This window comes from Cricetulus griseus (assembly GCF_003668045.3).
Source record: "Cricetulus griseus strain 17A/GY chromosome 1 unlocalized genomic scaffold, alternate assembly CriGri-PICRH-1.0 chr1_1, whole genome shotgun sequence".
NCBI classification, from domain to species: domain Eukaryota; kingdom Metazoa; phylum Chordata; class Mammalia; order Rodentia; family Cricetidae; genus Cricetulus; species Cricetulus griseus.
In genome coordinates this window covers 172,206,868-172,232,881 of record NW_023276807.1, presented here as the reverse complement: position 1 = coordinate 172,232,881, position 26,014 = coordinate 172,206,868, and the positions used below count along the sequence as shown (strand labels likewise).

The window sequence follows — 26,014 nt, the reverse complement described above, 5'->3', positions numbered from 1 at the left end:
TCCTGTTTCTTCGTGTGGGCACTAAGCACCATGAATTTTCCTCTTACAACTTCTTTCAAAGCATATGCTGTGTCCACATTCTCATTGATTTCCAGAAAATCTTTAATTTTTTTATTTCTTCTTCGACCCAGGAATTGTGCAATTGGGAATTATTCAATTTCCATGAGTTGTAGGTTTCCTGCAATTCCTGTTGTTGTTGCATTCTAAGTTTAAAGCATGGTGGTCGGATAAGATACAGGGGGTTATTTTAACTTTTTTGTACCTGTTGTGGTTTGCTATGATGCCAAGTATGTGGTCGATTTTAGAGAAGGTTCCATGAGGTACTGAGAAGAAGGTATATTCATTTGTATTTGGATGGAATGTTCTATACATGTCTGTTAAACCCAATTGGGCCATATCTTCTGTTAATTCCTTTGATTCTTTGTTGAGTTTCTGTCTGGTGTTCCTGTCCAGTGGTGAGAGTGGGGTGTTTAAGTCTCCGACTATAAGTGTTTGTGGTTTTATGTGTGACTTGAGTTTTAGTAATGTTTCCTTTATGAACGTGGATGCCTTTATATTTGGGGCATAAATGTTCAGATTTCACCTGTGATGAGTAGGAGGTGACCTCCTTCATCTTTTTTCATTGATTTTAGTTTAAAGTCCAATTTGTTGGATATTAGGATTGCTACCCTTTCTTGTTTTTGGGTCCATTTAATTGGAAAATCTTTTCCAAACCTTTAATTCCTAGGGGCCGTCTGTCTTTGAAGTTGAGATGTGTTTCTTGTATGCAGCAAAAGGGTGGATTCTGTCTTCTTATCCATTATGCTAACCTGTGTCTTTTTATAGGTGATTTAAGACCATTTATGTTGAGGGATATTAATGACCATTGATTGTTCATTTTTGTTTTGGATATGGTGGTGGTGGTGAAATTATGTGTGGGATTCTATCCCTTTTCCCTTTTGACTGTTGGTAAAGTGGGATTATCTATTGCCTATATTTTTTTTTTTTTTGGTTGTAGTCAACTTCCTTGGGTTGCAGATTTCCTTCCAGAAATTTCTATAGGGCTGGATTGGTGCATATGTATTGTTTGAATCTGGTTTTGTCATGGAATATCTTGTTTTCTCCATGTATATTGATTGAAAGCTTTGCTGGGTATAGTAGTCTGGGCTGGCATCCATGGTCCCTTAGTGTAGGTAGAATATCTATCCAGGACCTTCTCACTTTCAGAGTTTCTATGGAAAATTCAAGTGTAATTCTGATAGGTTTGCTTTTATATGTTACTTGACCTTTTTCTTTTGCTGCTCTTAATATTTTCTCTTTATTCGTGTGTTTGGGGTTTTGATTCTTATGTGGCAAGGAGACCTTTTTTTTTTTTTTTTTTTTGGTCCAGTCTATGTGGTGTTCTGTAGGCTTTTTTTTTCTTTCATTGGCATGTCTTTCTTTAGGTTGGGAATTTTTTCTCCTATCATTTTTGTTGAATATGTTTTCTGTGCCTTTGAGTTGGGTTTCTTCACCTTCTATACCTATTATTCTTAGGTTTGGTCTTTTCATGGTATCCCATATTTCCTGGATATTTTATGTTAGGGATTTGTTGACTTAAGATTTTGTTTGGTTGATGAGGCTATTTCTCCTAGTGTATTCTAAACTTCTGAGATTCTCTCTTCCATCTCTTGTATTCTGTTGGTTATGCTTGCATCTGTAATTCCTGATCATTTACTCAGCTTTTCTATTTCCAGCATTCCCTTCCCTCAGATTGTGCATTCTTTATTGTCTCTATTTCAGTTTTTAGGTCTTGAACTGTTTTCTTGAAATATTTGTTGATGTCTTATATTTTTGGGTTTGTTTTTTCTTCCATTTCTTTAAGGGATTTTCTCATATCCTCTTTGAGGCCCTCTATCATTTTGATGAAGATGTTTTTAAGGTCATTCTCTTATGCTTCATCTGCATTGTGATGTTCAGGTCTTGCTGGTGTAGGTTCCCTAGTCTCAGGCGGTGTCATATTGGTTTTTCTGTTGTTAAGTGTGCTTTTATATTGTCTTCTTCCCATCCTTTCTTCTGGTGGATGTAGCAGGAGTCTCTTCCTCTCCTGGTGAGTATGGGACCAAGGTAGCCTTCTGGTTGATGCAAACATGTCCAATACTCTGATGTCTGTCCTCTTCTCGTGGATGGAGGCAAGACTGGTACTGGGGCCTTGGCAGTCTCTGGGTGTGTTGTCTCTGTGGAAATGGGATCCCTTGAGCAGCCCATGGACCTCAGGTGTCCCCAAGCAGGACAGCATAATCCATCCGAAAACAGCCCCTAGCCTACCTTTAAAATAATTTTAATTAAGAGAAAAGTCCTCATAGGTGTGACCAGCCAGATTCAGTAAAGTTGACAATCAAAAATAGACATCACAATAAGGTCTCACTTGCTAAGTGATGTCCTTAAATTCCTGAACAAATAGAAAGTCTTTTCCTAAATCTATATTTTGTAGGGTACCATCAATGTTTTCTTCTAGCACTTCCAATGTTTCAGGTTTCACATTGAGCTCTTTAATACATTTGCAGGTCTTTGTTTGTTTATTTGGTGTGTGTGTGTGTGTGTGTGTGTGTGTGTGTGTGTGTGTGTGTGTGTACATGTATAACCTGCTGATTCAATTTAGAAGACTTGTATGTACAGGTGTTTATGAATGACCACATGGGATTGTATAATATATTTTCCTAGGAAATAACTAATTCTTCCTCCCTCAGTAGCCATTAATTGCCTGTATCTCTTCGTCTAGGAATAGGACCTTGCCACATGCACACTGACATGTCAACCAGTATGGCCATTATGCAGCTTTTGTTTAAGAAAACATATCGTTGAGATTTTTTGTATACAACAAATCTCAAATCAGACATTGTTTTTCTGACTCTTAAAATAAAATTATATTGTCATCATTAGAAAATCTTCAATCTATATTTAATGCTTGATGTTATATTAACATTAAATCCTCAAGGACTTGGAAAGTACTCCTAGTATTTTTGCATCCAAAGGCTGTCAAGGAAGACTATGGCTTTTCAGCTGTAGAATATAAACGAGAATGGGTAGAGTTGTAGGCTTCACCCCCCAAAGATGTAATAATACCAACACAAAGAACATATGGACAAATGCTGCACATAAGGATACCAGTACAGGGTACTTCAGAGGGATATTCATCTTGCCTGGTAAGATTCATGGTGAAGTTTGGCTAAAAATACTGACACAGTTTGCTGCTGAATCTAGACAAGAAAGTTAGTAATGGTGAGAACTCTGCCTTTAATTTCATATCTCATTCTAAGTGATGAGTATAACAGAGTGGTTTCGTGGGGTGATAATTTTTGGATTATTAAAATGATGCTGAGAAGAACAAAGAATGTATTTTATAGAAAGAGTACAGCATCCACACAGAAGCAATAGCTCCATCCCACTAGGATTTCCCAGGCATGTGTCCCACTTGCAATCTCTGAGAGAAAGCATGTTTCCTTAGGACTTTCCTTAGAGCTGCAGCCACATCTCTATTCCTCAAGCTGTAAATGAGTGGGTTCAACATGGGAGTGAGAATGGTGTAGAAGGCTGACACAACCTTATCTTTCTCAGGTGTGTGGTAGGAATGGGGCAGTGCATTGGTATAGAAGGCTGCCCCATAAAAAATGCTCACTACTATAATGTGGGAGGAACATGTGGTGAAGGCTTTACGCCGGCCCTCAGCAGAGCTCATGTGGTAGACAGTGATGAGGATGCGTGTATAGGAGACTAAGATGAAGGATATTGGGATGAGCAGCATCAGCACACAGCATGCATACATCAAGGTTTCATAGAGCGATGTGTCTGTGCAGGATAGCTTCAGCACAGCTGGGATCTCACAGAAAAAGTGGTTGATCTCTCGAGATCCACAGTAGGGAAAGCTCATAGTGACAGGTGTCAGCATGAATCCATCCAAAGACCCACCAGCCCAAGAACCCAGCACCATAAGCAAACACACCCTCTGACTCATGATTATGGGGTACCGTAGAGGGTTGCACACAGCCACAAACCTATCATAAGCCATGAGGCCCAACAGGAAAAACTCTCCCCCAATCAGTGTCAGGTAGAGAAATATTTGCAGTGCACATCCCAGAAAGGAAATGGTTTTTTCTGTGGACAGGAGGTCTTGGAGCATCTTTGGAACAGTGATACAAATGTAGACAGTATCCATGATGGACAACTGGCTGAGCAAAAAGTACATGGGTGTGTGAAGACTAGAATCCACACGAATGAGCATGATCATGATCAAGTTGGCTGTTACAGCCACCACAAAGATGGAAAAGACCACAGCGAAGATCAGCCCAGGAAATTCTGGGTTGGTGATGAGGCCTAGGAGGATGAAGTCAGTGGAGTTCTGGTAAATAGTCTCCATTTCCATAGTGCATGGAAGCTCTGTGGGCTGTAGAGGAAGAAAGTTGGTGAGTCAACTAATTATCTCTCTCTCTCTCTCTCTGTGTGTGTGTGTGTGTGTGCGTGTATGTTGTGAAGAACTCGCTGTTAGCCATGTCCAAAGCAATATGGATTAAAGGAAAGAATGTTCACCTCATAAACCTCTTGACTCCTGTCTTGAGCATTAGCAGTAAGACATTACACAATCAAAGTTTGAACTTGAGTTTTATCATTTTGATGGAATGTTATGAATCTAAACTAAGTTGTACAGCAGAATTAAATGTAAGCATCGGTAATAGTATGTCTTTTTGTTCTTCCCTTATATTTTGAACCAACTTCTACATCGCACTTGCAATCTTATCACTCCAAACTGAATTTTTTATGACTATATCCATTCTATTATCTTGCAACAAGTGTACTTCATTACTTCTTTAAATTAAGTTCATTAATTATGTTTTTCTCTCCTGATAATTACATGTTAATATTTTATGCAAATGTTATTTGTGACTAAATAAATTCTTGTGATATGAACATATGACCAAGTTTTGGATAAAAATCATTCCTTTTTTGCTGTTGGTATTACTACAAGTCTGTAAATAAGTTTGGGATATCAGATTGGCAAGCCATTGAAGACAACTTCCTGTGAGTGTTAGCTCCATCCTGTCCTAGCATACAATGTTGCAACATAGAGAAGGTTCTTTAAGGATTAATTTCTGTTTGTTCTTGCAAGACAGCATGGGGTTAGATTTCTTGGATCACGGACTCTAGAATCTCTTCTTAGCAAAAAGCACTTTAGGTTCCTTAGTATAGAGGACTTCAATATGTCCAGTGATATAGAGGGATATATTGTCAACTTCTATTATTATTAGATCATGGCATGTCATTTCATGAAAGAATTTCCAAAGAAACATGTCTATGTAAGATAATAAATCCTTTAGATGTACCTGTATCTCCTAGTTCACAGTACTCAAATAATTTCTGAAGCACTAAGCTGAAATAAAACTTATTTGTACTGAAGTAAAAATTAAGTAATAAAAGCAACAGAAATAATTTATCTTGACTCTGTAAATCCTGCCCTGGGGTCTGCAGGCAGACTGAATCTGTCCCTGAAGTCCCAGGGACTCTGACTCTGCTGAGATAGCTGGGATATTCTGGCCCCCATTGAGTGCAGAAATGGGCTGCTTTGGCCCCTGCCTTGAGCCCAACTTCTGCCTGCCCACTTTGGGAACTCCTGACAAGGGGTCTACAGTCAGGTCTACTGGGCCCCTGATGACCGAGCAACCCAGAGTCTGCTGACATCTCTGTGCCAGTACTGCTCTTGCCCATCTGGACAGTGAGTGCCTCAGACCTGTCTGCACCCACCTTGAGACCCATCAGAGTATTGGAGCCAATTACACCCACCTGAAGAGAACCCTAGACCCATACACACCAGGAAAGGAAGTGACATCACCTGCACCCACTGGAAGAAGAGATGGGAAGATGACAATATAAGAATACATCCAACAAGAGGAAAACCAATATGACACACCACCAGAGTCTAGGAACTCTACACCAGCAAGACATGAACATCCCAACACAGAAGAAGCAGAAGAGAGCAACCTTAATAACAGCTTCAGGCAGATGATAGAGACCCTAAGAGAGGACATCAGAAAATCCTTCAGAGAAATGGAAGAAACGATGAACCAAAAGATGTAAGAAATCAAGGAAAGCCAAGAAAATACAATTAAACAGCTGAAGGAAACAGTTCAGGACCTGAAAACTGAAATAGAGACAATAAAGAAATCACAAACTGAGGGAATGCTGCAAGTGGAAAAGTGGAGCAAACAATCAGGAACCACAGATGCAAGCATAACCAACAGAATACAAGAGATGGAAGACTAAATCTCAGACGCTGAAGAAAAACTAGAGGACATAAATTCATCAAGCAAAGAAAATATTAAGTCCAACAAATCCTCAACACAAAATATCCAGGACATATGGTGTAGGGAGCCGTCCCTGCATTCTCCATTACAATGATGGCGCCTGCAGGCACTGAATCCGCCCCGTCCGAGGGGTCTCCACAGTGCCGGCGATGTTAACAAGTTCCCGGGTTTCGGCACCAGATGTCCCTCGCTATCGTCTCGCCAGCAAGAACCACACAGGACATTCGGATCCTTCTGTAGGAAAGCTTTAATGCGTCTTGAGAGGAGAGAATAAGCTTACCAGAGCGGAGACCCCGAGCCAAGAATCCCGTCCCCTAATAAAGGCTGGCAGCCGCCGCCTGGGACGTGTCACCCTATGATTGGCTTCAGCTCCTCAGGCCATATGACGCCACGGAATAGGCAGAGATCAAGGAAATGGAAAATTACCCAGCGCCTGCACAATAATTTACATTCAGTGCCTGCAGGCGCCATCATTGTAATGGAGAATGCAGGGACGGCTCCCTACAATATGGGACAGCTTAAGAAGACCAAACCTAAGTATAATAGGTATTGAAGAAGGCGAAGAAATCCAATTCAAAGGTGCGGAAAACATATTCGACAAAATCATAGAAGAAAACTTTCCCAACCTAAAGAAAGACATACCAATGAAAGTACAAGAAGCCTACAGAACGCCAAATAGGGTGGACCACAAAAGAAAGTTCCCCTCATCAAATAATAGTTAAAACACCAAACCTACAGAATAAAAAATGAATATTAAGAGTAGCAAAGTAAAAAGGCCAAGTAACATATAAAGGCAAACCTATCAGAATTACACCGGAGTTCTCCCTGGAATCTCTGAAAGCCAGAAGGACCTAGATAGATATTCTAGCAACTCTGAGTGAACATGGATGGCAGCCCCCCCTACTATACCCAACAAAGCTTTCAATCACCATAAATGGAGAAAACAAGATATTCTACAACAAAACCAGATTTAAAAAATATGTAACCACTAATCCAGCAATACAGAAAGTACTGGAAGGACAACTCCAACCTAAGGAAATTAACTACACTCACAAAAACATAGGCAATAGATAATTTCACTTTACAAAAACCAAAAAGAAAAATCAGGGTAAATCAACATACAATACCACTACCAACAAAAAATAAAAAACTAACAAGAATAAACACTCAATGAACCTTAATTTCCCTCAATATTAATGGTCTTAACTCGCCTATAAAAAGACATAGGCTAACCAATTGGATACGAAGACAGTATCCATCCTTCTGCTGCATACACCTTGAATTCAAAGACAGACATTACATTAGAGTAAAGGGTTGGGATAAGATATTCCAATCTAATGGACCCAATGAACGATCTGGGGTAGCTATCCTAGGATCTAACAAGTTAGACTTCAAACTAAAATCAATCAAAAGAGATGAATAAGGTCATTTTATATTCATCACAGGAAAAATCCATCAGGAAGAAGTTTCAATTCTAAACATCTATCCCCCAAATACAAATGCACCAACATTAATAAAAGAAACATTATTAAAACTCAAATCACAAATAAGACTTCACACAGTTATAGTGGGAGACATCAACACCCCACTCTCACCACTGGACAGGACCAACAGACAGAAACTTAACAAAGAGACAAAAGAACTAACTAAAAGAAGTTATGACCCAATTGGGATTAACAGACATCTATAGAACTTTCCATCCAAACACAAAAGAATATACCTTCTTTTCAGCATTACATGGAACCTTCTCAAAAATTGATCACATACTCGGCAACATAGCTAACCTCAACAGGTACAAAAAATTGGAATAATCCCCTGTGTCTTATCAGATCACCATGCTTTAAAGTTAGAATTCAAAAACAACACAAATAGCAGAAAACCTACCAACTCATTGAAATTGAACAACACGAAATTGCACCATTTCTGGGTCAAGGAAGAAATAAAGAAAGAAATTAAAGATTTCCTAGAATTCAATGAAAATGAAGACACAACATACCTAAACTTGTGGGACACTTTGACAGCAGTACTAAGAGGAAAGTCCATAGCTCTAGGTGCTCACATGAGGAAACTAGAGAATACTCACACCAGAGAGTTGACATCATAGCTGAAAGCTCTGGAACAAATGGAAGCAAATTCACCCCGTGGAGTAGACTCCAGGAAATAATCAAAGTGAAGACAGAAATCAATAAAGTCGAAACAAAGAAAACAATTCAAAGAATCAATGTAACAAAGAGTTGGTTCTTCGAAAAAATCAACAAGACAGACAAACCTTTATCCAACCTAACCATAAGGCAGAGAGAGAACATGCAAATTAACAAACTCAGAAATGAAAAAGGGGACATAACAACAGGCACTGAGGAAATTCAGATAATCTTCAGGTGATACTTTGAAAACCTGTACTGGACAAAATTTGAAAATTTAAATGAAATGAACAATTTTCTGGACAGATATCACAAAAATTGAATCAAGAACAGATAAGCAAGTTAAACAGACCTATAACCTATAAGGAAATAGAAGCAGTCAGCAAAAGTCTCCCAACCAATAAAAGCCCAGGGCCAGATGGATTCACTGCAGAATTCTACCAGAAATTCAAAGAAGAACTAACACTAATATTCCTCAAATTGTTCCACCCAATAGAAGCAGAAGGTTAATTGACAAACTCTTTTTATGAGGCTACAATTACCTTGGTACCCAAGCCACACAAAGACACAAGTAAGAAAGAGAACTATAGACCAATATCCCTCATGAACATAGATGCAAAAATACTCAATAAAATACTGGCAAACCGAATCCAAGAACATATCAGAAAAATCATCCACGGATACATGGATGGTTCAACATAGGAAAATCCATCAATGTAATCCACCATTTAACAGACCGAGAAAAAAAAATAAAAAAACGATATGATCATCTGACTAGATGCTGAAAAAGCCTTTGACAAAATCCAACATCCCTTCATGATAAAGCTCTCGGAGATATCAGGGATAACAGGAACATATCTTAATATAATAAAAGCAATATAAAGCAAGCTGACATGATGGGGCAGGGAGGATGAGCTGGGGGAAGAACAGAAGAAAGCAAGATAAGATATAATATAATAGAGGGAGACATTATAAGTTTAAAGAGAAATCAGGCACTAGGGAAATGTCTGGAGAGCTACAAAGATGACACCAACTAACAGTCTAAACAACAGAGGAGAGGCTACCTTAAATGCCTTTTCCTGATAATGAGATTGATGACTAATTCATATGCCATTGCATAGCCCTCATCCAGCAGCTGGTGGAAGTAGAAGCAGACACCCACAGCTAAACCTTGAACTGAACTGGAATCCCATTGCAGAGAAGGAGGACTGATGAGCCAAGGGGTCCAGACCCCCCTGAATGTGGGTGTCAGTGAGGAGACCTTGGAAATCTATGGGGCCTCTTGTAGTGGATCAGAAATTAATGCTACACTAGGAATGGACTTTAGGAGCCCATCCCACATGGAGGGATACCCCCTGAGTCTAGACACAAGGGGATTGGCCTAGGCCCTATCCCAAAGAATATGACAGACTTTGAAGACCCCCTATGCAAGGCCTCACACTTCCTGGGGAGCAGAAAGGGTATGGGATGAGTAGGGTGTTAGTTGGGTGGGCAGGTGAAGAGGGGAGGGAGAGGGACCTGGGATTAACATGTAAAATAATTTTCTTGCTAATAAAAAAGAAATAAATTATCATATCTTTCCTGTGAGATGGCTCTTTGTTATTGTTAATAAGCCAAATAGAAGAGTCAAAATACAAAGGGAAATAATGGAAAACAATTTTTGTTAGTATGTACTAAAATAAGTATTTGTCATACATTATCAGGCAAGGACAGGAAAAAAAACTGTATTAAATATTAATTCATGACAAGGTAATAAAAACTAGCTATTTTGTCTACTTTAATGTATGAATCTAGTTCTGAGCCACTTACAAAGAAACCATACTTAAAAGCATTACAAACTGAAATTCCACTTCCAGAGCTTCTGTTATGACTGGTTGGAAATCACAATACTGATGCAGGAAGACAATATTATTTTGGCCCCAAATCTTGGTTTATCATTTGGCAAAAATAAAAGATTTTTACATGTTAGTTTTGATATTGCCAAATGATCTTCCACTTCTCCATTTAAAAATATATTCTCAAGACAACCGAAATAGCAAGCATATGACAACGAATTCAAATTCAAAATAACCCAAGAAAATAAGAATTTGCTTTTGAATAAGTACACCAGTTAGGGAGTTTAGTTTAATGTAAATATTCAGATCACACCACACACTGTATTAAAGAGATCCAGGATCCTTTTAGACACCCAACACTCAGGAACAAGTGGTACCCAAATGCTTTTCTTAAAGCCATATCATCAAACCATCTGGGTATGCCTCACAGAGCTGATAAGCTACTAACTCCCAAGTCTCTGTCTAGGCTGGTTAGATCAGCATGGATACCCTGGTTGACATGTTACTTGAACTTCCAGTGGTAGCCTGACAACTGCACCTAAAACCAGCCTTGTGCTTTTGGCAGGCTTTAGCCTGAGCAGTTTTGCAAGTGACCTGTCAGTGAGTAATCTGGGGACATGCACTCATTTTGTTTACATTTATGTTTCCTCAGTAAGCCTTCTTAGATCCTTGAAGATTTTGTCCCTTCCATACGTTTTCCTATAACCTATAATTATGTGAACTATGGTATGGGATCTAAAATTAACTAATTAGCAACTAAGTTAACAATGGAATAGAAAAGCCCATGATTGTCAATGATCATCAGTGCCAAGTTAAATCAAGAATATTTACTGAGTTAAAACTAATAAAATTTATGCAGCTGGTAAACTTATTGTTGTTTAATAAAACTTGACATTGTAAAAAAAAAGACACAAACTTGACTGTGTTATAAATAAAGCTCTCTCAGGACAATAGATAGATATTAAATTGGTGTCTGAATTGTGAGCAAAGTATTCTGTGGTTTTACATAACTTCCCAAAGTCCTATTCAAAACCGGAGTTGGCATACTTGTTTTGAATTATCTTTCTTGTTATCTTCTAAGAGGACCCTGCTCTTCATTCCCAGTCAAGTAGCCTTGCATTCTTGATCATCATTTTTCATTGCTCAAAGCCTGAATTACCCACACCAATTACAGTCTTCTAAAAACTGTAAAGATAAAAGAAAAAGAGAGAAAAGAACAATAACAAAGAATAAATAAAGATTTTTCATCTGCATGATGTCATGGTCAGGCCTTTCTGCTGTTTGTAGTTGTAACATCTTGAGTTATAACATCTCCTAGGATAACCTCACAGTCACCTATTCTAACAACACTGGGTAGAAGGAGGCAGCAAGCCCAATGTAGAAGGTGTTCGGACTAAGACTCTGTGTCTGAACGGCAGAACTTGGTGAGTGGTATTTTACTACCTGTGGTCTTCTCCCTGGAAAGAAGAGGTAATGGGAATAAAGTAGGCCTCTCTGAAGGTGAAGGGCCAAAGTTCAGGACAGCAGGTTAGGAGGTGTCATGGAAGTCCAGTCAAGGTCAGCAACCCTCACTGTGCCTTAAAGAAGTACCCTTCCAGTGAGTAAAGAGGATGTCCCTTCAAGTGCAGTTTAGACCAACTCCTGCACTTCCTCTGGACCCAGGACCCATGAATCATTGAAAGTCAATGCTAGTGCCCTTCATGTGGAGGAAAACTGGTGGGGATGTCCTTGGCTGGTCCATTGTTCCTGCCACACTTTCTTTTTTAATAAGATAATTTTTAATGATTTATTTAGTGTTATTGTATGTGCATTGCTATTTTCCTACATGTACATGTGTATGAGGGTGTCAGATCCCATGGAACTGGAGTTACAAACAGCTGTGAGCTGCCCTAGGGTGCTGAAAATTAAGGTTAGGGCGTCTGGAAGAGCATTCAGTGTTCTTAACTGCTGAGCCATCTATCCAGCCCCAAGTCTTGCTGCACTTTCAAAGAAAGGTTCCCAGAACATTCTCAGAGGTGGAATGCCCTGTGTGCATACACCTTCTGTGTCCAAGGCACTCTACCTAGCATTGGTGATGCATAAAGGTCCACAGCCATGACAGGTACCCTAAGGAGTATTTGATAAAGCTTGAGAAATGCAATGTATACCAATGATGCCCATTAAAGCAAATTGTAGATGTAATGGAAATTTCTAGAGAAAATATTTTGTTAGTTTCTTAGCAAAAGAAATATCAGGGAAGTAGCTGCTCATGTAGCTATGCTATGCGGAGCTACACAAGTAAACCAGGGCTGACACGATAGGCATCCATCTCTGGAACTCATACTGTCTTCAGGAAAAGGATTAAATTGCACCTCATTGCTTTAAATATAATTATTAATTTCTGAGTGGGGAAAAGTTGATCAAGGATTGCATTTAGTATACATGTATATATGTGCTTTGGATAACATTTATAAAAAGAGAAAAACAAAAGACAAAGATGTGAAACATACAAAGACCCAAAGAGAAATGGAGAGTTGTAGAATACTCACTATACCGAGATGGCATGTGTGTACACATGCTAGAAGCTTTACATAGTTACATCATAGAAAATGTGAAAATGCTACTCATTTATGGCTCTATCTTCTAGGGACTTTATCTGAAGGGCTCAACCTAGGACTAGAGGCTGAAATACTTTAAAATCAGGAGACAGTTGAGCAGAATAGAGAGATGGCTGCTTGGAACAATGGACTTAGGAACCAAAAGAAGACAACAGGATCTCAACCAGGGCAAGCTGTAAAGAGCATAGGTGGAAATAGGCCTGGATTAAACTGTGAAATTTTAAAACCGAAAATCCCTTTGTGACTACTGTCACATCAGAAGATGCCTGCACACAGGCTCTGGCAGGCATGTGCGGAGGGATAGGCTGGGTTAGTTCAAAAGCAGCTGCTAAGGATCCTTCAGATATAGGGTACAAGGATGAGAAACCAGGATAAAGGATGGAAGACTGTCTCAAAATGCTTGGCTATGGAGTATGCATGCATGTTATTCCACTGAAAAACAGAAATAAAATAGTTATCTAAGGAAGATACATTTGATAGCTTTGTGGTTTTAAAGCAACATCATAGGTACTAAGTGCTAATATTAAATGTTTTATAGCCACATGAGCTGTGTCTACCGACATTTTCTTCTACTCTTACTTTTCCTCCTCTGAATGCATTACTAAGACTATATTCATAGATGAAGAACCAATTTTTGTCATCAGACATCTCCAAAATTGCTCCTCCCTCCAGTTTCTGTACCCACTGCAGTGACCAGTGATTTTAGCTGCACTATCTAGCCACCTCTCCTCACCCTCAATTTAGAACTTGTCAACGTTAAGCATGAAAATGTCAGAAGAGACTTGTCTTACTTCTAAAAGGTAGTAATAAGGTGGCAAATGGGTAACGCATGACACTTCACTGAGCAGGAATTAGTTGGGTGAGAGTGTGTGTTTCTGTTTCAGATGCTAATTCACCTAAACTATCAGTGCCCCTGAGAACTGCTGTTTCAGCACACAGATATAAATGACTGATCAGTGATGCCAGCATAAGAGCTGACACTATACAAAGTGGCAAAGAGAAATCAAAGAATGCCTGTCACATACGCACCAGCCAGTCCACCCACTAGTTCCACGGCTAGGGAGATGAGGTGAGGGAAGGAGCGATTCCACAGGAGCAGCAACAGCAGGGCGAGGAGCGAAGCAGAGAGCTATGGTTCCACACACAGTGCCATCATTGCAGCCTGCAATCTAAGCTTCCAGCGTGAAGTCATCACCCTGTGATACTGCATTACTCAGTCAAGTAGACTTCCAGATGACATAATGCCTCCTTAGGGTTTAGTCAGTGAGTGTTATCTATTCATAATGAAAACATTTGATATTAAGGTTCACATGTATGTCCTACAAGGGAAGAAAACCAAACCTTTAAAAAGACAACAGCTAGAAAAAGACAGCATTCAACTTCTGCATTCTCCTCCAAACACAGAGTCCTTCTTCATAGCCACCTACATATAGAGACATCAGTCATCCAGCTAAGATTATTTAAGCGGACTCTTAATTAACTCTTGTCAGTTTAGCATGGCCATCTTAAAACTCCCAGGGATGTATACTAGCTGTACCCGTTTAAGCATTAGCTCTTTTAAAAATGAGTTTCTAAAAATATTTTTATTTATGTGTCAATGACAGTGTGTGTGATATTTGTGGAGGTACTAGTGGAGGCCAGGAATAGAGGCTGGATCCCCAGGAATTGGAGTTACAGGCAGTTTGAGTCTCCTGACATGGGTGCTGGGAACTAAAATTGGGTCTTCTGGAAAAACACCAAGTATTCTTTACTGCTGAGCCATCATTAGAATTCCTTCCGACCCATTTTCCTTGAAATAAATGCATTTCTGTCCTTATTCTCAGTTTCCTCTTATCCCTGTTGTCAAGCTAAATAGTCTTCTTGCCAAAGAGTAAATGCAAGCACTCATGCCCCTTAGTCATGGAAAGACTCCGGTTTGCATCCTATACTGTGACTCCAGAGTGGCCTCTAATAGATTCAGCGACACCCATAGAAGGACTCTCAGCACTTCCATCATGCCCTCCTAATTTTCCATAACAGCCCAGCAACATCCTACCTCAAGCTGGTGAGTCCAGGACTTAGCGAACCAGCAGTGGAAAGCAAACTTCTTAAATACCTGGTTGTGGGAGTGAAGCTAAGTCAAAGCAAACTTTCATCAAGAGTGGATTGCTCAAGCCCCAGGAGGAAGCTCTGGGTCATTAATCAGCCTGGTGCCTTGTGCTTTGGAGGGTGCTTTGCTCAATCTGCCAGGATGTTCTTTCCCCAAGTGAGAGCCGGCATTAAGTCTTGATATTTCATCATATAAGTTATTTTCTAATCTTGATATCTCTCTGGTATAATAAATATGATGAACACCCTGAATAAATGTTTTTAACACAGTCAATCTGTGTTAAATGGATGTTTTTCTTATGTGACTTCCACTCAGGGCTGATCCCTTAGACACAAGCTTTATAACTGATACCTCCTACATTTAGATGAGGAGAAAAGCAAATGTGAAACCCCGATCCTAAGTTTCCACTCACAGTGTTACACAGTCCCTAATTCCTTCTAATCATTATTTCACAAGTCACCCAGAAATGCACAAATCATTCTACCAGTTGCTGGATTGACCTGAGTAGACGTTGCCCCACGTGTTGTTTCTCTTCAAAGAGCTCTTCAAAGAGTTGAATGATGTCTTTTTTTACAACTTGATACTTGTCCTCTCAGTTCTGCATTGCTGCATGGCTCTGGCCATCCCTGTGCTGCCTGTAGCCACCAGAGTTTAAAAGTTGTGGTCAGCAGTCACTTCCATATATCATATTGCACCAAATGGCTATAATCACCGGATCTTGAAAAGGTAGAGATGAGTTGCTGGAGCAAATAGATGAGGCTTCTCCTATTATCATCACAAGTTTGTTAAAGAGAAGCCAAAGGCCAGTGAACATGCTATTGATTGGTGTATATTTCTAAAACATATGTCAGAAATTTTTTGTCTAGTGTTGAACTGGATTTGAATTTAAATGTACAACAGCCCAAGCTTTTGATACATTATGGGCAATTTATGATGCCACAATCTTGTTCACATTTCTTTCTCATTTTTCTTTTCTTGTTCTCTTTCCATCTCCCATCACTCATTCCCTTTTCCAGAAGTGAAATTTGTATGGAACTAGAAGCTGACAGAGTCCCAACAATTTGAAAGTAATTTAGGAAACTGGGGGTTTAGGTTATCAATGCTTGGTTTGATTGTAAATGATTTTATCTACCCACGCAACTCAAATGTGAATCCTCATTTGAAAAACAATTCTGCTATTTATCATGATAAAATTTAAGAAAGTTCTTTGTACATTTCCACTGGTACCTCTGAAAGAAAGAGGCACTTTCCAGCTGGTCTGTGGCAAAAGGAAACCACAGGAGTCAGGCACCCAGGACAAGAAGATTTCACAGAATGTCATCAGATGGTTCTTTTTGTTTGTTTGCCTTTTTGTTTGTTTTGGGGTCTTTTTGTTTTGGCTTTGGTTTTTTGAAACAGAGTTTCTCTGTAGGTTTGGAGACTGTCCTGGAACTCTCTTTGAAGACCAAGCTGGCCTCACGCTCACAGGGATCTGCCTGACTCTACCTCCCGAGTGCTGGGATTAAAGGCATGTGCCACCAGCATCCGGCCATCAGGTAGTTCTTAAAAATCACATCATTTGACTCTATCTCTTGATAAATGGCTTTAAAAAACTTTTTTACTGATTCTATGTGAATTTCAAATCAATGCACTCGAATCTCACTTATCTTCCCACTTCTCCATATCTATCCTCTTCGCTTGCAACCTCCCCTGAAAAAGAAAACAAACAAATAAAAAAAAAAATCTCAACCATGAGAGCTGCTGAGGTGTGTCACACAGTATACTCTTTGGTCCAAACAGCTTTACCTGCAAATGTTCACTGCAGTAAGTCTTTGGATTGGTCCAGGCCTCTGGCTTCTGCTTCACTGGATCCTCACCAGGAATCCTCTTGGATATCTTATTGTTGCTCTATGTCATGGTGATCCTGCAGCTTTGGTTCTATAGGACCATCCTCTTCACATGCCCCAGTGTTCCTGGATGGCACAGATGTTGGGGTGGGCCAGCTCAAAACCCTGGATCTGGGCCTGGGTGGTAGCTGAGTTTGTCAGCCTGCCTGCTCTTTTGTAACCATGCCACCAAGGCCACCACTCCTACTTTACCCAGGTGAGGAATGTGGCCAATTCATCTGCTGGTGGCAGTTGACAAGGGTCAGGACCAACTCTCCTATACGTGTGTCATCAAGGATAGTTCTCCCTCACCCACACCACTGGGCTAGTTCTACTGTACTGTCCAAGCAAGGTTTGGGGATTCTCCTGACTGCTGCACTTGTCAAAGGGTGCCAACTACCCCCTTCTCAGGACCAGCTCTCTAGTGTATGTAGGTGGCAAGGGGAAGGGTGGAACCAGCTCTCACCCTTAGGGCCAGCTCTCCTATGCTGCCCAGGTGAGGGAGTGGTACCAGCTCTCCCATGCCCACACCCATGCCATGAGCATGGGTCTTCTGCAAACAGCTAAGCATTGTTCTTGGACTTCAGCTTTGCTTCTGGCAGCAGCCCAGACCAGGGACATCCACTTGGTCTTTGGTGGTAACATGAACATGGAAATGAATACAGGCCTGGCTGCGAAAGACCATGGACCCAGTCACGGCCCTCTGTGGCAGCCCTGACCCAGACAACCTTATGACCTGAGATAACAACCCAGGCCACTCAGATCAGTGTGGCCCCACTGGAGGCCTGACCCCAGGACACCAACATGGCTTCAGGTGGCAGCACAGGTTCCTCAAATCAGCCTGTTCCTCACTGCCACTGCATCTCCAGGTCCACTTCTCTCGAACCATTCCACTTCTCTTTCTCTCCCATCTCTCCATGTCGTATTTGTTCATTATAGTGGGCCAGGGTAGGCACTTGTGTGTCATCTTTCAGGCTGTGGATAAATGGCTTTTAAAGGCTCAGGGGGAATGCTGAAAGGACTTAAATTTGGGGTGGGTATATTTAACTGCAACTTAAGTTCTGAAACTTTCTGTGTGTCCTTGCATGTGGATAGTTAGGGGTAGATATTTTGCTCACCTGTTGAGTAAAATGCTTTGGTACCATCCGTCATCTCTGAGCATATCAGACTCCATTATTTATGGATGCTAAGTTTAAGCTATATAACTTTGTTTCTGTTTCAATACATGCTGCTTTATTACTTCATGAGCAGAACTTACATGGCTATCTCTAATGTGCACTTAAAGAAAAATAAATTAAGGAAACAATCTTTTCCTCATTTTCTTGAGAATGTGCTGAGAGCAGCTTGCACACCAGACAAAAATGACATGTAGTCAAAATTAGGGAATCTGGTCCTTGCTGTTGTGTGATACTATTTCTGGTGAGACATAAACAATCATCTACTCACCCATGACAGGGAATCAACACCAGGCCAAGGTAAGGCTACCACCAAAGTTCAACTTGGTGAGCCAACGACTTTCATTAGGATTATTTATAGGACTATGGGTGAGGGGTTAATTACAGGAGCAGATGTGCCCAAGAATAGGTTGTACCACCACAAACCCACTCTTTATCGGGTGATGGCTCAATAAAACTGTAAGCCTGGAGCTCACTGCATGATTAACACGCATCTCTACAGGTTAGAGAGTGTCTCTTCTAGGCAGCTCAGTTAGTCTGAGCTCTTTCAGGAAGTTCAGTTGATTTTTGTCTTCTAAGCAACTTGCTGGTTTCCCTCTTCTAGGCATCTCAGTATTTCTCTCTCTCTCTCTCTGTATCTCTGTATCTCTCTCTCTCGTGTGTGTGTGTTGTGTGTGTGTGTGTGTGTGTGTGTGTGAGAGAGAGAGAGAGAGAGAGAGAGAGAGAGAGAGAGAGAGAGAGAGAGAGAGAATGTAGCATGCCCAAAGCATTAGGTTCAGTGTCCAGTACCAGAAAATATAGACAATTTGTTATTCCCGTCTTTGTATCTCCAGCTAATTCCGGATCATTAAAACTGGATGTGCCATATGAGATTTACTTCAGAACCAAGATTGATTGGATGTTGAAGTAATGCAACATTGTCAAAACAAGGTGGAACAGTCATTCAAAATTCCTGCTTCATAAAAAGTCTGTCAGCTATTTTAGGCCTGTATGCCAAAGACGGATGCCTCTATGTTGCAGACGAACCTTGGGTGACTGTTTAGACATCCAGATGTCTGTCATTTTTATAGGTTTGGAAGATTTCAAAACAAAAATATTAATGTTACCTGGAATATAATATACCAAAGATGGCATAATTATTAGTAACAAGGGATATAAAATGTAAATGCTGCCCATGTTTACCAAGGCAATGTATTTTCATACCCAGATCATTTCATGCTGATTTAGCAGGAAAATGAAGACAATTCCAAGGGACTGGTCTCCAGAATTTGACATGTAGTTATGTTGCTAAAGTTCACAGAGTCAAAATTGTTTTTCCCAACAAGTACTAATGGTTTAATGGTGGAATTAAGTGTTTTTATAGGTGAAATAATCAGATGCTGAAACAATATTTGAAATACAGTAGAATTATCTTTGTCATGGTCAGTTGGCAGAGGGAGATGCCACTGAGTAGATGGTAGGGCCCATTTCCTTCGACACAATAGGCTGCCACAGAAACAGCTTACAACACAGCTCCTGGGAGACATGCACCTAGTCAGCAATAGTGTGACTCCTAAAGTTTTGGCTTCATTCCTTCTCCATCCAAAATTATTCATTGATCACATACACAACAGTTTCAAAAGTGAAAACATTACTAGTACCTGTTACATTAGAAATTTACACCAAGCCCCACCGCACAGTTAGAATTCTAAGCCAGATCTTTACTAAGCAGACCTACATTATGCTGACTTTTCAACTTTCTTGGCCTTAAAATAATGCCAAATTCTGCCCAAGCTTCTCACTGGCCTCTCTCCCTCATTGGATGCACTTTGTCTATCCCGGTGTTCTTCTCCCACAGGGGAAACTTAAAATAAATATTCAGCAGCAACCCATAGGCAGGAAAGGATATAAATGTCCACTCAGCCCTGCCCAAAGTCATAACAAGCTTCTTAGGGACTGTGTTCATTATCTCACTTAAGCCAGAGTATGCTAAATGGCCAGTAGAGACTAAGTACAGTGACTTTCATTGATCCAGGGGGGATGATAAAGACTCAAAACATCTCCTAGGAAGGTCAGCTCTGGTTGCAAATATCCAAGGTACTACAACTCATTATTAAGACCTTGGAAAGTAACTCATAATTACTTACAAAAGCAAAGGGATATTTGAGAGGCTACTGGATTCCCCAGATTTTAATAACTTCTTGCGTTTACTCTGTTACTGTTGACTTGTGTTCTATATTTAAATATTTATAAATGAATATAACATTAAAGAATATATAGAAATAATAAATCAGCAGGAGTACTCTAGGTTACCATATATTATTGTATTATAGATACCATATAGATATGTAAATATTTCCCCCTTCTCCTTTCTCTTGCTTTCTCTCTTTATTGGAATGTGGTGTAACAGAGTCAGGGCCTTGCATATATTAACCATATCATAAACTAGCCATATATTCTACTAATTAGCCTTGTGCATAACTTTAAACTCTGGTCTACTTTCAATATTTTATATACTCAAGGGTATGTACTTCATCTCTCCCATGTAGATATGTAATATGTACTCAAAATAATCCTATGGTTTAATTATACTGTAAGCTCTCTCTGAACTGTTCTTCAGTTGGTTGGCATAAACATGGCTTCTGTGTTGGCCTACAGATATAGTATTGTAGGGTTAGTTCTCTGGGAATAGAACACAGAAAATGGCATGGATGGCAGCTTATTGGGCTTTGGATGCCTATCAATAAAATGTTAGACAAAATTGTTGATATTGGGTTGGACAGCAGGATACTTGTTACAATGCTTGCAATAGAATTTAGTAATAGTGTTCAGTTCAGTGTGTATCTGTGGATATCTGCCTCTGCTTTAGTCAGCCACTGGATGAGGGCTCTTGGATGTCGTTAAAAAGTAGTCATCAATCTCATTTTAGGGGAAGGGCATTTAGGTTATTCTCTCCACCACTGCCTGGATTGTCAGTTTGTGTCATCCTTGTAGATCTCTAGAAGTCTCCCTAGTGCCAGATCTCTTCTCGGACCTATAATGGCTCTCTCTAATATGGTATATCTCATCCTGCTCTCCTCTATTCTTCCCCCAACTCAATATTTCTGCTCCTCCATTTCCTCCTCTCCTTTCCTCTTCTCCTGCTCTTATTCTTAGTTGCAGAGAGGGAGGAATGAAGATCCAAGGGGTTGGTACCATGTTGGAGAATCCACAGAAACAGCTGGCCTGAACAAGGGAGCACACATCGACCCCAGATGCTGTCTGGGAGGCCAGTACAGGACTGATCCAGACCCCTGAACATGGATGTCAATGAGGAGTCCTCTGCACTCTAGGGGGCCCCTGGTAGTGGATTAGTATTTTTCCCTGGTGTAAGAACGGACTTTGAGAACCCATCCCACATGAAAGGATGCACTCTTGCCCTGGACACATGGTGAGGGGCCTAGGTCCAGCCCAGGATGATGTGGTGGACTTTGTGGAGCCCCCGTTGAGGGCCCTACCCTGCCTGGGGAGTGGAGGGTAGATGGGGTGAGGAGTAGGTTGGGGTGGGGAAGGAGGGGTGAGGCTGAGGGGAGGAAGAGGGAGAAGGGATTGACATGTAAAACCAGCTTGTTCCTAATTTGAACTAATATAAAAATTATTCAGTAAAAGCATATAAACCTTTAAACATAAGACCCTTTTCACAATAAGGCACATTTTCTAAATAGTATCATTTGGGAAGTCATTAGAAGAGTAAACCTCCATGAATCCAATGTCTCATCATTCATCTTAAAACCCAACCAAGGTCATGTTCACCTTCTCAAGAAAACTTGCTGATGACGACTTCTCTGTTACATCATTCATACTTTGGACATTTTCTTCTTTTACATTTATATCTTTATTTTTCTCCTCCATGAATAAAGGAAAAATCACACCTAAGATGAGGCTTTCTTATGAAATACATACCATTTTAAGTCTATCACTTAACTTTCTCCCTACCACATAATTGGAAAGTCCTTCTTACAGTTTGTCCTTCCACCAGGAAACACTGAACATTGGAAGATCTTGAAGTACACAGTGAAACAGTTTTAGTGACCAGAACTTTGAGTTACTTTAAATGAAGGAGCTCTTCTTTCTTTCTTTCTTCAAGAAAGAAAGTGCCTGCATCCACACTTTGCTTTTGCTGGAAGCCCCAGGCCTTGGGGTTGGCTGTGCTCATTTTCTGTGTATTTCTTGCTTCAGTATCTTGAACATCATAGTCATTTCAAAATGGCCTATTCACAAATAAGGTAGAAGGAACTCCAACTTGAGTTCAAGAGACCCGCAGTCTGACTTACATGGGGACAATTCTTTGAAAATTTAATGTTTATAATAATCTCAATTCAAAAAGAATAAGTTAAGTGAATTTGTTATATTTACATTGTTGATGCTAAACACAGTTCTTACTCCAAAGAGAATTCATTTTAATTTTTAGCCAACTATGAGTGACCATGGCCACAGAGCATATTTTCTCCATAATGACACTTTTCACCATGGATGTGCTTACATAAATGCATTTGCTAAACATTGGTGAGAAGAGCAGGAAGGCAGATTATAGGAAAGTGATATAAATTTTTGCTTTCTGTTCTTGGAGTGAATTAGCTTATGAAGAGTTCCTTATGGGAAGATTATAATCAGGATTACAAAGAAACATGGATAAGTATTCTCTTAGGGCGTGTGATTGTTTATTCTGATTTATGAACTTGACAGGATCTAGGATCACACAGGAAACACTTAGGATTGTCTCTGTGCAAGCCTATCAAGGATTAGCTACATTAAATTAATTGACCCAGGAAGATACACCATAACTGTGCCAATCCATGGGTCAGTGTCTTGGACTGAATAAAGATGAGAAGGCATATTGAACACAGCATTTGTCATTCCCTGATTCCCGACTATGGACTCAATGTAACAAGCTGCCTTGGGCTCCTGCCACTGTAACTTCCCTGCCATGGTGAACTGGACCCTTAAGTTGCTTTTGTTGTTATGTTTTATCCCAGTACTGAGAAAAGTAATGAACCCAGGCAGAGAAAAGAAGCTATACGTGTACAACTTTTGAAAAAATGACAAGTCTTCAGAAGTCCTGACTAACCATGAAATAATTTTATTAAGCTACTTGAATCAGCACTTTTCCTGTTGTTTTTAATGTTGGCTACATACACTGCCATTATACATTATAAAGAAGTATTATTTTTCATAGAAAGATTGGCTGAGATTTTCTTAATAATTAAAATCTCTCTCTCTCTCTCTCTCTCTCTCTCTCTCTCTGTATGTGTGCATGTGGTGTGTGTGCATGTGGTGTGTGTGTGTGTGTGTGTGTGTGTGTGTGTGTGTGTGTGTGTGTGTGTGTGTGTGTGTGTGTGTGTGTATTGTGTGTGTACTACTTCTCCAGGATTATTAACAATCTGCTATTACATTTGTTTTTATGAACTGAGTTTTTTTACTATCACCTTTTCAAAGCTAGGAAAGCATTTTCATACATATGCCACATAATTGGTTTATATTCATCCCCATTTCCTGGTAATCTTGCCTATCGCTCAACTTCTCTTTTTAGTACCTTTACTTCCTATCCAAAATAGTATGCCATTCTGTTTTAATGATATATATATATATATATATATATATATATTAATCACATCTGTCTCCTCACTTCTTCCCTCCCACAAGATCTCCTCTGCACCATTCATGGTCTCTGTAATGGTTAGATCTGTCAACTTGACAGAATCTATACTCACCCAGGAGAAGAGGCCTGCAAGAGGAAGAGTATCTTGATTTTGTTATAAAAGTAGGAAGACCTTACACAATGGGTGACACATTCCACATTGGTGATCCTGCACTATTCAAGTAGAGCAAAACAGGCAGCAGCAGACATTTACTGCTCTCTTCTGGACAGTGGAGGGTTTGTGATGAGATGCTTCAAATCTTGACTTCCTCACCATACCTGTGAACTGAGAACCAGTTCCTTAAGTTTCTTTAGTCAGGGTATTTTATCACATTGACAGAAAAAAAGACAGCATCTTCAACATCTTCAACAAATGGTACTGGTCAAACTGAATGGCTATGTGTAGATATGCAAATAGATACATACTTTTAAATCTCTGCACAAAACCCAACTTCAAATGGATTAAACAGCTCCACATAAAACCAGATACACTTAATCTGATAGACAAGAAAGTGGTGAGTAGTCTTGAATGCATTGGAACAGGAAATAACACCAATAGCACATGCTCTAAAATCAACAATTAATAAATGAGACCTCAGGAAACTGAAAGGCTTCTATATGTCATAGGACACCATCATTCATGCAAAGTGCATGCTCCAGAATGGGAAAAGATTTTTTTAAATTCATACACTAGAGAACTAACACCTAAAATATATAAAGAACTCAAAAAAAATCAGGAAAACAACCCAACTCAAAATGGGGTACATATCTAAAGAAAGCATTGTCAAAAGAGGAAAAACAAATGGCTGTGAGAAACAATTAAGAAATATTCAACATCCTCAAATGGACAATGTTCAGATGGTGAAAGACCTTGGAACACTCATCATAAATGGGATACATTCATCAAATCCCTCACATCAGGGCTCAGTGAGCTATGCAGAAGAGCAGCAGAACAGATTCTGAGACAAAGAACATCTGATAGACAGTTCATTTGAGATTTCATCTTACACAAGTCATAATAGCCAATATCAGTAACACAAATGACAGCTCATTCTGGCAAGGGTGTGGGATAGGCTTTCTCAGCAGAGATGACAGGGGCATATGTGGCCAGAGGGAAATGGATGCGAGGGTAGGGTACCAGGTTGGTCTGGAATTCTGTCAGGTCAACATTCAGAGCTCCATCAAATCTGAGAGAAGCAGTGATGGAAGACACAATCTGGCTAATGAGGCGGTTAAGGTTAGTGTAGGTGGGGCGCTCAATGTCGAGGTTTCTACGACAGATGTCATAGATGGCCTCGTTATCTACCATGAAGGCACAATCAGAGTGCTCCAGGGTGGTGTGGGTGGTGAGGATGGAATTGTAGGGCTCAACCACAGCAGTAGAAACCTGGGGGGCTGGGTAGATGGAGAACTCTAGCTTGGACTTCTTTCCATAATCGACAGAGAGCCACTCCATCAGCAGGGAGGTGAACCTAGAGCCAGTTCCCCCACCAAAGCTGTGGAAAACTAAGAAGCCCTGAAGACCTGTGCACTGGTCAGCCAGCTTGCGAATTCTGTCCAAGACAAGATCAATGATCTCCTTGCCAATGGTGTAGTGGCCACGGGCATAGTTATTGGCAGCATCTTCATTGCCTGTGATGAGCTGCTCAGGGTGGAAGAGCTGGCGGTAGGTACCAGTGCGAACTTCATCAATGGCTGTGGGTTCCAGATCTACGAACACGACCCTGGGGATATGCTTGCCAGTGTCTGTCTCACTGAAGAAGGTGTTGAAGGAGTCATCTCCTCCCCCGATGGTCTTGTCACTTGGCATCTGGCCGTCAGGCTGGATGCCATGTTCCAGGCAGTAGAGCTCCCAGCAGGCATTGCCGATCTGGACACCAGCCTGGCCAACGTGGATGGAGATGCACTCACACATGGTAGCTACGGGTTAGAAGGCAAGGGTGACAAAAGCAGACAGCAGGTCACGGTTACGGTTCCCGACAGCTAAGAGTCGAGGTAAGTAACGCAATCGACCAAAGGAATTTATAACCAACAGGTAAGCCTTAGAGAAGATACTAAAAGAAACTGTTCAGACTGATAGGCAAGGCTAACTCATCTAAGAAGGAAAACATAAAGTATGCTAGGACAGCCTTTAAGCAGATGAACACTAGCAAAAGCAAAACAGAAATTCAACAAAATGATGGGAATCAATGCATAATTGAATAATACTCTTTATCAATGGTGCCAATTCCCCAACCAAAAGGTACAATAGAAGATTGTATTAAAAACAGGATCCATTCATTTGCTGCATCCAAGAAAACAGCACCTCATCTTAAAAGAAGAAAGTAGATTAGGGGAAAAGG

At 40.3% G+C, this 26,014-nt stretch overlaps 2 protein-coding genes across 2 annotated transcripts; both read right to left on the bottom strand.

The window, feature by feature from the left end:
* Positions 1–3,406: 3,406 nt before the first annotated feature.
* LOC100757545 (olfactory receptor 2T2) lies at positions 3,407–4,381 on the bottom strand. The gene has a single exon (XM_027389310.1). It carries the CDS (start codon positions 4,379–4,381, stop codon positions 3,407–3,409), a length of 975 nt encoding a protein of 324 aa, XP_027245111.1.
* Positions 4,382–24,683: 20,302 nt separating this feature from the next.
* LOC100757824 (tubulin alpha-1C chain-like) lies at positions 24,684–25,626 on the bottom strand. The gene has a single exon (XM_035453211.1). The coding sequence runs from the start codon at positions 25,585–25,587 to the stop codon at positions 24,721–24,723; it is 867 nt and encodes a 288-aa protein (XP_035309102.1). The 5' UTR covers positions 25,588–25,626; the 3' UTR covers positions 24,684–24,720.
* Positions 25,627–26,014: the final 388 nt, after the last annotated feature.

Coding starts and splice junctions, on each gene's coding strand:
- LOC100757545 (XM_027389310.1), bottom strand. CDS start 4,381: ATGGAAATGGAGACTATTTACCAGAACTCCACTGACTTCATCCTCCTA.
- LOC100757824 (XM_035453211.1), bottom strand. CDS start 25,587: ATGTGTGAGTGCATCTCCATCCACGTTGGCCAGGCTGGTGTCCAGATC.